The sequence below is a fragment of the Ipomoea nil genome, unplaced genomic scaffold, assembly GCF_001879475.1.
Source record: "Ipomoea nil cultivar Tokyo-kokei standard unplaced genomic scaffold, Asagao_1.1 scaffold0179, whole genome shotgun sequence".
Taxonomy (NCBI): Eukaryota; Viridiplantae; Streptophyta; class Magnoliopsida; order Solanales; family Convolvulaceae; genus Ipomoea; species Ipomoea nil.
Genome location: NW_017616607.1, coordinates 1,361,726 through 1,374,462, shown reverse-complemented (window position 1 = coordinate 1,374,462; position 12,737 = coordinate 1,361,726). Strand labels below are relative to the sequence as shown.

The window sequence follows — 12,737 nt, the reverse complement described above, 5'->3', positions numbered from 1 at the left end:
ATGCACAGGCTAGTCTAAATAAAAAAGTACTAATCATGTCCATAAAACCATGGCTCACAGGCCCAAAACACTAAATAAATAGTCCAAGGAAGCTACACTAACAAACAGACAGCTAGCGCGCTCGCCATAAGCTACTCAAAACCTGTAAAGCAACATAAAGAAAGGGGACGACGCCCGGTCAGCGAACATTGGTGGTAACCCATCAATACGCGTTAAGTAGCATATAGAGATAGTATAAAACAAAACCATTTTCGAAACGGGATACAGTATATATTAGTTCAAAAGTCATAGAGAGAAGTTAACTGCAAAGACTCTATTTCACTCTCAAAAGAACAAGGGAAATCAACATACCAAGACAACAACAAGACAAGGACAACAACAGTAAACAAATACACTCGAGGCTAATTCTACTGATCACAAAGTAGAATACCACTCGACATGCTAATTAGTAAAGAAACTCATACACACATTGGCAACTACATGTCACATAACACAATTCAGAGTTCCAAGTTCCAACCTTATGTCCTGTTCCAACCTCATGGCTACCCCCGGCCTTATTACAGTTCCAACCATTACCTCTGAGAACCCTTGTACTTCTGAGTCCAACCTTATGTCTCCGAGAACCGTTGTTCCCCCACCAACAACCACCAACATTTCCACCAACACATAGTACACGAAGGTACCATTCATTTCAATCACATAACCACAAACATATGAGCCTACGCTCAGGTCACACCACCAATTTCATTCATGGCCGCCACGAGGACCACATCTGTACCTTGGAGATTAAGGTCCCATACCCTTAATCGTGCAATCAAGGTACAACCAATACACATGTTTTCATCACAGGAATCAATCAATGGATCACAACAAAGATATGAAACCATACTCAACAAGGATGAATTACAATCCGACAACAACGATGGTCAACACAAGTTGCCAACCTCGATAAGAAAGAACAAACCACACACGCTAGCATTTCAACATCAAACTAGCATGCTTATCAAACGGGTAAACCAAACATAGTTCCGTAGAACATACAAGACTCATCATGTCTAACGAATCACGAAGTTGAACACTTAGCACGATTCAAGATGCTAAATCCTACATAGATTCCTATCATACCGTTCTAGACATACGAAACTTCAAGAAGACACTCAAATAACCCAACAAAACAACATCGGGAGGTCAAAACATCAATTACCGAGTCAAAGGAATCACGGAGAACAAATCCCCGACCAACCACAAAGTTGTACCCCGTAGGTGGGGCCACGGGTGGACCTCCACCCGTGGGTACCAATGCCAAAATCATATGTACCCCGCGGGTGGGGCGACGGGTGGAGCTCTGCCCGCCGTTCTGCCCGTGGGTACACCCTGTATCACAAAATAATCCCTTTGGGGATTTTCAACAACAAGTCCATATTCAAGTCCAAAACACCCAAAATCTCATACAATACAACAATATGACTTGAACCCAAGAAATAGCCAAGAAATGGCACACAGGAACCCTAATAACAAGCTCTAGATATGCATTACCACAAGACAATGCATCAAATCTCACATTTCATCACAAACATCACAAGTAGAAGTCAAGAAATCATCATATAGGTAAGAAAATAGATTTTGTAAAGCATGGGTTACCTCTTGTAGCCTACAACTTCACTTTTCACACCTTTACAAGCTTCTAACAAGGTTCTCCTTCAACTTCAACTTCATAAACACACCAAAAGACAACAAAGATTCCATCTTTAGAAAAAGATACCTAAAAAGATATTAAAAACACCAAGAGATCAAGGATCTTACCCTCCCCTATGCTCAAGGTTAAGAAAGTATGAATCTTGGAGACCAACTTGTAGGATTTAAGACACCCAAAATTTGGCTTGAAGAAGAAGCTATCAATTTTCTAAAGAGAAGGTGGAGCTTTTGTGTTTAGGGTGTTAGTGAATGAAATGAAAGGATGATGCTAGGTTAGCTTGGGGCACAAACATTAGGTAGAAAGACTTGTTTGCCCTTACTAAGGTTGGAAGAATAAGGAGACAATGGAACAACTCATAAGGCATAGAGTACAACACTTTGACTTGGATTAACTAGTCAATTTCTAGTCCTCCGACTATTGAATTTTCAGGATTTTAGGAATAAATTACCAAATAAACTAGGATTAATTATCTAATTAATCCTTAAATAGATTTTGGATTTATGGGGTGTCACATCCTCTCCCCCTAAAAAGAAAAGCTTCGTCCCCGAAACTTGGGTACGACGAATCCAAACAAAACGGCAAAAAGAAACAACAATGTGACAAGAGAAGCAAGATCATCTTTTGACCAAAACTTCAAGAATTCAAAAAGATGCAAAAATTGTCAAGAAGTCATGGCATTGCAAGAAGTTACCAACGAAATTCGTTGAGCACAACAAACACTAAGGCCAAAACACAGCAACCAAAGACTTCTAAACACACTAGAGTTCCAACAACCAGATTCTTGTAAAACAACCCACAAAACTAACTACACAACACAACTAACAAGCAGGAAGTATAACACAAGACACACAACAAGACAACTAACAAGCGACAACAACAAGACAATAACCACAAACGAGGGAAGGAAGACGAGATTACCACAACTCCGAACTAGAAAGACTCGCTCTCCGACTCCTCGGTGTCTTCGTCAGAATCTTCATCGGCTGTTCCTCAGCTCGAACCGGCCTCTAGCTGGTCCAACCTCTGGTTGACCGCGACGAACTGCATCTTCATGTAGGCGAAGCCTTCCTCTATCATTCTGTTTTGCTGGCGAAGAAGGGTGACCACACGCTCCTCGTGTGTCATGACATCGTGTTCCCTCTTGGTCGTAGCTTCCTTCCTTCTTAGATTCTCTTCATCCTCAGAGTTTCTCTCCTCGGCTTCTTTCCCACCTTCCTCCTCTTCCTGGCCTTCATCTCCATCATTCATGGCGTCACCTCCCAAACTCTGAACTGCGAGGTTTAACTTCCCAACTGGGATCTCAAGCTCAGCAACCAACGCGTTTCTCTCAGCGGGGGCTTTCCTGGCAACCTCTACGAGTGTGATGTACTCCCCGTCCCCAATCTGAAACAAGTTGCAACTCTGAAGGTTTGTGGCATCCAACACCATTTTACCCACTGCCTTAGGTACACAACCGTCAACACTTACTCCTTTCCTGGCGAAGATCCAGCTCAAAATCAAACCATACGGTAGACTCTTTCAGTTATGATCTCGGCAAAAGACCATATGATGCAACATTAAAGCAGGCAGGTTGAACTTCACCATATTCTTCAAACAAACGGCAAACGTGCACTCTAACTTTCCCAACAGACGACTCTTGTTGTTATTGGGCAGCAAACAGTCAAAAACAAGCATAACTAAGATCCTTTGTTCAGCAGCCAACCATTTCCTTTCCGGCCTCGTGGCCTGGGTAAAATCACTAGTCCGACCCAAGAGATAACTCAAATAATCTCGATAACCCATGATATACGTCCCAATCCAGGAGTCACCACTATACTGCGAGACTCCCGTAGTGGTCAGACTTAAAAGATGAGCCAGCCTCTTCTCCGTCAAAACAATTTTCACACCCCTCACTTTAGAAGTGACCTCCAACTTTCCACCATCCTAAGTCACAGTCATGTGACGGTAGAATTCTTTCACCAAACTCGGGTAAGTCTCAACCCCGATGGCGAGAAACCCATCCAACAGACCTTGATAATTCAACATTTCCAACAAAGAGTTTGAAAAAGAATCAGGATCAAAGGCTTTACCTTCCAACACAAGGTAGTGGGCATCCACCCATTCCACTTTCCTCGTCAAATTAGACCTTCTGGGCATGATTCTGAGATGACCCAAAGACTCAAGGTAGACCAAAAACTCCCTTCTTCTTTTCTCCTTTTCTCCCCCTCCCTCTCTCTCTCTCTCTCTCTCTCTCTCTCTCTCTCTCTCTCTCTCTCTCTCTCTCTCTCGCGGCTTCTTGGTGAACCTACAACAGAACACGGCGGTGGCGGTCGGCTTCTGCTACGTTGGCGGCGAGGGCTTCGAATGGTGGCTGGACGGCGTCGGTAGGGGGTGAGTCGTCGACGGGTAGGGGTGGGGCTTCGGGTGTCTCACGGGTGGAAGGGAAAAAGGATGAAGGGTTTGGGAATTTTGGGGAAAATTGGGACAAAGAAGGTTTTAATTTGGGGATTTTTGGGTAAAGTGAAAAGATAGGTGAAATGGAATTTAAATGGGATAAGGTTTAAGAAACATAATTGGTTCAAGTGGTTCAAAGGTTGGATTAGTAACTTGCACACCGGGTTTGAAACTAGATGGCTACGAATTAAAACTTTCTAGGAAGGGTACTTAATTAAAGTTAGATGACCCAAAATAAAATAGTCGAGTTGAAACTCACTCACATAACAGGGAAAGGCACAAGATAAAGATAGGCTTAGAAAAGGTAAGGGTTACCTGCCATCTCATCTTCAACCAACTACTCTGTCTCAGCTTAGGATCGACCCATCACAAACACCCGACCTGAAGGTCTAGCTCTAGCTACACCTCGACTTGAACTCCTTCTCGATGTTCCACCGGATCCCGAGCTAGGTGGTAACACCTTTTGATTAGCTTGTAGAGGGCAAACAGGAGCCTTATGTCCTCTCTCCCCGCATTTGAAACATCGATGTGCTTGGCCTTGGCAATCTTTTCCCACATGCTCCTTTCCACATCTTCTGCATGCAAAGGTCTTAGCTTGATCTCCGGACACCGCTCGGGTTGATCCTTGAGGTGGGGAAGGTGCGGTCTTGGCTCGGAAGTCCTGTCTTGGCTTCTTGAAGTTGTGGGGTCCACCGCTTTCGTTCCTTTTCCTAGCGAGCTCAAACGATCCCCACTGCAACTGTTGTACCCGGTATAAGTCAGCAGCACTCAGATAAGCCTCCTTCAAGGTCCTCGGCATGCTCACAGTCAACGCCTTACGAGCCTCGTAGTTGAGTCTAGTCACGAACTTCTCTACCTTCGCAAGCTCGGTGGGGACTAGCATCCTTGCAAAGCGAGCGAGCTCCAAAAATCGCTTGTGGTACTCCACCACAGACGATGAACCCTGCTGGAGGTGTAGAAACTCCTCGTACCTAGCAGCTCGGACATGTGCCGAGTAAACCTACTCTCTTATCCAGTCCTTCAAAGCTGTCCAGTCGAAGTCGGGCTCCTCTTGACATACGGGTCCCTCGTGCACCCACCATAGATCGGCTTAGTGACTGAAGTAGAAGGATGCTAACTCCACTCTGCGCTCTACAGGGCACTTTACCACGGAGAAGATCTTGTCGAAGGTTCGGATCCAATCCTCGAGCATGACGGGGTCCTCCTCACTGGCAAACATCGGTGGTCTTTGGCCAGAGACTAGGCGTCCCACATCTCGATGTCCGGCAGGCTGTGGCGGCGGAGCAGGATGATTGTTGTGCAGAAGAGCTTCACTCAAGATTTGCATGGTCTGCGTGAGATGTTGCAAGCTCTGAGCCAGCTGCTTGTTATTTGGAGTCTCCGACGTACGAGCGCGTTGACGAGGTGGTGCCATGACAAAGCTTCTACAACAACAACACAGTTACTGTAACACCCCCCTAAAACCATGCTATTTAAAGCCTTAAAACATGCAGATATCTTAAAACAAAACACCAAACGCAACGGAAGACTGAAAGAGGAAATATATAAAACAAAGGAAACGGGGTGCTATGCCACGTTCACCCAAGGGTGAACGCACAGGCTAAATTTGCATTGTTTAAAATCTACAACCATCCAACAGAGTACTAAGTCTAGATTGGCTCACAGGCCACAAAACATATAAGGGGAGCTATACTAGCTGGCACTAGACCGCGCACTCGTCTAAGCATCATCCGAAAGAAGCATATAAAACATGGGACGACGCCTGGTCAGCGAATAATGCTGGTAACCCACCAATACACGTGAAAAATCATACATAGATAAGATATAAGTTAGTAAAGCCATTTTCGAAACGTAATACATATATATAAGTCAAAAACCAAGAGTAATAGTCAACACAAGACTCAACACTCTCAACAAGAACACGGGAACACATCCCCAGACCACAAGGAACAACAACGACTCACAAGAAGTCTCAAGGCATAATCTATCATCACACAATAGATTATTACCCGACATGCATAACTCAAGGAATAAAGACACAACAAATGGCAACATATGCCAAGGCAACACATGCCTTTGTGACTACACACGTCACAAGAAGAGAACTCACAACAACGGCTACACAAGCCCTCGTGACATCACCCATCACGAGTTGATATGCCTTCCTTATGCCCGGTTCCATCCTTATGGCTACCCCCAACCTTATATCTTCTTCCAACCATTACCTCCAGGACCCCTGTACAACCAAGTCTAATCTTTTCCCTGCGAGGACCGTTGTCCCCATCCGCCGATAAACCGCCAAAAAAACCACCGATTTCATAGTACACGAGAGTACCGATCACACACACGGCAACACATGCCTCCCAAGAAATGCGTGAACCTGACACACAGGTCACAACTCCATAATCACGTCATGGCCACCACGAGGACCACTGCAATACCTTGGTGAGTAGTGTCCCATACCACTAATCGTGCAATCCAGGTAAAGCCATACACACCACACCACAACAGGAATCAATCAACGGATCACAACGAAGATATGAACCCATACTCAATCAAGGAATGGATCACAGTCCAACAACAACAACGATGAATAACACAACTTATCATCAAAAATAGGAAGGTACAAACAACACACACGCTAGCATTTAAACACCGAACTAGCATGCTTATCAAACGGGTAAACCAAACGTAGTTCCGAAGAACACACAAGACTCATCACGATTCTACGAAACACAATGTTGAACACTTAGCACGATTCAAGACACCAAAACCTACATGGATTCCTACCATATAGTTCTAGACATACGAAACATCAAAATTGATAGTTTCGTTGACAAAAGACCAAATACCGAGTAAAAAGAATCACGGGGAAGAAATCCCGATCATACACCAAAGTGTACCCCGCGGGTGGACCCACGGGTAGGCCTCTACCCGTGGTCCTGCCCGCGGGTACATACACCCACAAGCCTCTCTCCCCGCGGGTGGGGCGGTGGGTTCACGCCTACCCACCGTTCTGCCCGCGGGTATGTATACCTGCACAAAATAATCCCTTCGGGGATTTTCAACTGCAAGCTCAAATTCAAGTCCAAAACAAGCCAAATCTCACCAAATACAACAAAATGACTTGAATCAAAGGAATAGCCAAGCAATGGCATACAAGAACCCTAAACACAAGCTCTAGATATGCATTTTCACAAGACAATGCATAAACACTCACATTTCATAGCAAATCACATGTAGAATCCAATAAATATTCATATTGGTAAGCAAAATAGATTTTGTAGAGCATGGGTTACCTCTTGTAGACCAAAAACCTTCACTTAACACCTCACCAAGCTCCTATCAAAGCTCACCTTCCAAACCCACTTCAAGAACACATCAAAAGATCATAAAGATTCTATCTTTAAGAAAAGACGCCTTAGAAAACACTAAAAACACAAGATAAACATGGATCTTACCCTCCTAGATGCCCAAATGTATGAAAGGTAGAATCTTGGGGACAACTCTTGAAGTCTTGGCAAAGCTTCAACTTGGCTTGGAAGAAAAGCTATCCACCTTTTTAGAGAGAAGGTGGAGCTAGAATTTGGAAAGTGTAAGGAAAGAAATGAGGGTGTTCTTACTAGGTTAGGTTACAATACTAACACATGGTGAAAGTTCAAGAATACCCTTACTAACATGAAGGGGTGTAAGGAAAAAAGGGAACTCCTTACAAAGCTCAAGGTACAACTTTGACTTTGGGGTTGACTAGTCAATTACTAGTCCCCGACTATTGAATTTCAGGAATTTAAGGAATTAGATTACAAATTGAAATAGGATTAATTACTTAATTAATCCCTTAATCGAATTTGGATTTCGGGGTGTCACATTCTCCCCCCTTCAATGAAGCTTCGTCCCCGAAGCTTGGGTACGACGAATTAGAACAACGGTAAAAAGGAACATCAATGTGACAAGAGTGTCAAGAACAATTTCTTTTGGTTAAAACCCCAAAAGATTCCACAACATTTCAAGGCAAGAAAGGGTTCAAAACAAGGATTGGCAAGAATTAGACAAACGGATATATTGAGCATAACGAACTCTAGTCCCAACACCAACACCAACTTCTAGCCAACAACTAAGAACTAAACAACTAACTCAAAACACCAACTACAAACCCACTATCCAACAAAGCAACAAGCAAGAACAAGCATAAAAGCAAGCAACAACTAAACGGCAACAATGGCTAGGAAGATAACAACAACTAAAGAAGAGCAAACAAGACGGCCACAGCTCCACTCTAGAAGGACTCGCTCTCCGACTCCTCGGACTCCTCAGATTCTTCTTCATCTTCTCCTCTGCGGCTTGAACTGGCTTCGATCTGGTCAAGCCTCTGGTGCACTACGACAAACTACGTCTTCATGTACGCGAAGCCTTCTTCGATCATGCGGTTCTATTGACGAAGCAAGGTGACAACGCGCTCCTCATGTGACATGGCATCATGCTCCCTCTTGGTGCGAGCTTCCTTCCTTCTTCGATTCTCTTCACTTTCAGAATCACTTTCTTCAGCCTCGGCGGCTTCTGGTGCTTCCACTTCCTCCTCACGGCCTGCTTCACCCTCATCTTCTTCATCACCACCCAAACTCTGGACTGTAAGGCTCAACTTCCTGGCATGAATCCCAAGCTCTGCTGCCAACTCGGCTCTCTCCTCGGGGGCTTTTCTTGCAACTTCTTCAAGAGTGATGTAATCACCATCATCTAGCTGAAACAGATTGCAACTTCGAAGATTGGTGGCATCCAGCACCAACTTTCCCACAGCATTCGATAGACAACCAACCACACTCACACCCTTCCTAACAAGAATCCAGCTCAACACCATGCCATACGGTAGGCTTTTTCGGTTATGATCACGACAGAAAACCATATGTTGCAACATCAAAGCTAGCAGGTTGAACTTGACCATATTCTTGAGGCAAAAGGCAAAGGTGCATTCCAGCTCTCCCAACAACTTACATTTGTTGTTATTGGGTAACAAACAATCCGAGACCAACATAACCAAGATCATCTGTTCCGCAGACAACCACTTTTTCTCCGGCCTCGAAGCTTGGGTGAAACCACTCGTGCGACCCAACAAATAACTCAAATAGTCCCGGTACCCCATGGTATCCATACTAATCCATGAGTTACCGCTATATTGAGCAACTCCCAAAGCAGATAAACTCAAAAGCTGAGCCAGCCTCTTTTCAGACAGAACTATCTTCACACCTCTCACTTTTGAGGTGATTTCAAGCTTATCACCATCCTTTGTCAAAACCATGTGACGATAAAATTCCTTAACCAAACTCGGGTAAGTCTCGGCCCTTATGGCGAGAAACCCATCCAACAAACCTTGGAATCTAAGCATTTCCAACAATGAATCAGAAAAAGATTCCAGGTGAAAGGCTTTACCTTCAAGAACAAGGTAATGGGCATCCACCCATTCCGCTTTCCTAGCCAAACTTGACCTTCTAGGCATGGTAGGAGATGACCCAAAGCTCAACAAGAGAAGCCCGCAACTCCTCCTTCTTCTCCTCTCACTCCCGGCGGCTCTCCCTCTCTCTCGCTTCGCTCTCGGCGTCGCGGCACGCACAGATCAGCGGCGAAGCTTCTGCGGACGGTGGACAGCGGCAGACGGCGATGTGGCGACGGCTGGTGGTGCGTCGGCAGCTGCAGGTGGTGGCGACGGGTGGGGTGGGGTGCTCGGGGGTTCACGGGTAGGGAAGAGAGGAGAAAGAGAGATTTGGGAATTAGGGATTTTGGGGAAAAATTGGGAAGAAGATGATTTAATTTGGGGATTTGGGTAAAGTGAGAATTTGAGGTTCAAATGGAATTAAAATTGAATAAGTTCTAAGAACGATGATTAGCTCAAGTGGTTTAGAGGTTAGGTGGCAAAAAAATAGGCCTTGGTTCGAAACTTAAGAGGTGTAATTAAACATTTTGCTTGGATTTTAGTCTACACAAGATAGGATTTTTGCATGGGTTTTCTATTCTCACATTCAAAGGATACTTGGAAAATTTTGAGGGTTCTCAAAGGAAAGGTTGCAAGAATTTCCAAGTGCACGGATTGTAGAATCGTTCCAAGCATGATTTATTTAGAAGATAAATAACTACTTTTACAACGAGACTTACCCACAAAACTAGGGAAATAATCTATCAAGAAGGGCTTACACTTAACTCCAAAGAATCATTATCAACGAAATATGACAAGGGTAGCCAAGTAACTCAAGTATGCAACAAGGACACAGGACAACACTCAAGGTAACAAGGAACAAGATGTGCACAAAGAATAAGGGTAGGCTAGGAAAGGATTACATGCTAGCTCCTCCTCTACTAAACCCTCGGTCTCCGCTTGCGAACGCCCCATCACAAAGACTCTCCCTGCTGGCCTGGCCCCAGCTGCTCCGCGGCTCGAGCTACCTCCAGCTGCTCCTCCGACTCCAGGGGGTGGCGGTGGCGCTCTTTGATTGGCCGGATGAGGGCACTCAGCAACTTTGTGGCCCCTATCTCCACATCGGTAACACCGGAACGCTTGGCCATTGCAATCTTGGCCCGCGTGCACCTTTCCACATCTTTGGCACGGAAACAACTTAGCTTGATTCCCTTGCTCCATCCGGTTGGGTACTTGAGTCGAAGATGACCCACCCTTGGCTTGAAAACTCGACCGTGCCTTCTTGAAGGTGGAAGAGCCTCCACTCTCGGTCCTTTTCCTCGCTTGCTCATAAGATCCTCGCCGAAGCTGTTAGACACGGTACAGATCCGCGACACTCAGATAAGCATCCTTAAGAGAAATCGGCCTACTCACTGTCAAAGCTTTTCGTGCCTCATAATTCAAGCCGGCAACGAATCGTTCGACCTTAGCGAGCTCCGTAGGCACAAACATCCGAGCAAAGTGCGCCAACTCCAAAAACTTCTTGTGGTACTCGACCACAGACAGGGATCCTTGCTGTAGGTGGAGGAACTCCTCGTACATGGTGGCTCGCACCTGTGCCGGGTAAAACCTCTCACGCATCCTATCCTTAAGCGCAGACCAACCGAACTCAGGCTTTTCAAGGAAGGTCGGACCCTCATGGACCCACAACAGATCAGCTTCCTGGCAGAAGTAGAACATTGCCAGTTCTACCCTTCTCTCCTCGGGACAACCCACAACCACGAAGATCTTGTCGAACACTCTCATCCATTCCTTCAAAACCACCGGGTCTTCTTCACCCGCGAAGGTCAGCGGCGTATGACCTGACACCAAATGGCCCATATCCCTGAGCCCAGCAGGTTGAGGAGGTAGCACGGGGTGGTTGTTGTTCAGCAAAGCCTCGCTAAGCGTCTGCATCGTCTGAGTTAGCTGCTGGAGGTTCTGAGCAAGCTGCTCATTCGTCGGGGTCTCCAGGGTACGCGCTCGTGGATGAGCAGGCATCGCAAACTTCTACAACAACAACACGGTTACCAAAAAGACAACAAGCAAACAAATAACTGAAAGCAACACTCAGCTCACCGCGCAACCTAGAGTCCTAAGCCTAACACTTAAATTCTTAAGGTCACTTTAAGGTCTCAAACCACACTTAGCCACTTAAAAAGTCTAGATTTTACCCTCCTAGGCTCAAACCTAGGCTCTGATACCAACTGTAACACCCCCTAAAACCATGCTATTTAAAAACTTAAAACATGCAGATATCTTAAACCAAAACACCAAACACAGCGGAAGACTGAAGGAGGAAATATATAAAACAAAGGAAACGGGGTGCTATGCCACGCTCACCCAAGGGTGAACGCACAGGCTAAATCTGCATTGTTTAAAATCTACAACCATCCAACGGAGTACTAAGTCTAGATTGGCTCACAGGCCACAGAACATATAAGGGGAGCTATACTAGCTGGCACAAGACCGCGCACTCGTTTAAGCATCACCTGAAAGAAGCATATAAAACATGGGACGACGCCCGGTTTGCGAATAATGCTGGTGACCCACCAATACACGTGAAATATCATACATAGATAAGATATAAGTTTGTAAAGCCATTTTCGAAACGGAATACATATATATAAGTCAAAAACCAAGAGTAATAGTCAACACAAGACTCAACACTCTCAACAAGAACACGGGAACACATCCCTAGACCACAAGGAACAACAACGACTCACAAGAAGTCTCAAGGCATAATCTATCATCACACAATAGATTATTACCCGACATACATAACTCAAGGATTAAAGACACAACAAACGGCAACATATGCCAAGGCAACACATGCCTTTGTGACTACACACGTCACAAGAAGAGAACTCACAACAACGGCTACACAAGCCCTCGTGACATCACCTATCACAAGTTGATATGCCGTCCTTATGCCCGGTTCCAACCTTTATGGCTACCCCCAAACTTATATCTTCTACCAACCATTACCTCCAAGAACCCTGTACAACCAAGTCCAACCTTTTTCCTCCGAGGACCATCGTCCCCATCCGCCGACAAACCGCCAACAAAACCACCGATTTTATAGTACACGAGGGTACCGATCACACACACGGCAACACATGCCTCCCAAGAAATACGTGAACCTGACACACAGGTCACAACTCCATAATCACGTCATGGCCACCA

At 45.2% G+C, this 12,737-nt stretch overlaps 1 protein-coding gene across 1 annotated transcript; it reads right to left on the bottom strand.

Moving 5' to 3' along the window:
* Nucleotides 1-4,481: 4,481 nt before the first annotated feature.
* Nucleotides 4,482-5,543, bottom strand: LOC109179356. Its single transcript, XM_019328859.1, has 2 exons — nucleotides 5,248-5,543; nucleotides 4,482-5,100 (listed from the first exon to the last, which is right to left on the bottom strand). Exons 1-2 carry the CDS (start codon nucleotides 5,541-5,543, stop codon nucleotides 4,482-4,484), a joined length of 915 nt encoding a protein of 304 aa, XP_019184404.1.
* Between the last annotated feature and the right edge of the window lie 7,194 nt (nucleotides 5,544-12,737).

Bases quoted from the DNA above. Each gene is read 5' to 3' on its own strand.
- LOC109179356 (XM_019328859.1), bottom strand. From the start codon at position 5,543: ATGGCACCACCTCGTCAACGCGCTCGTACGTCGGAGACTCCAAATAAC. The intron at 5,101-5,247 runs GTTAGCATCCTT...CCGAGCTGCTAG, and splicing joins CCTGTAGAGCGCAGAGTGGA to GTACGAGGAGTTTCTACACC.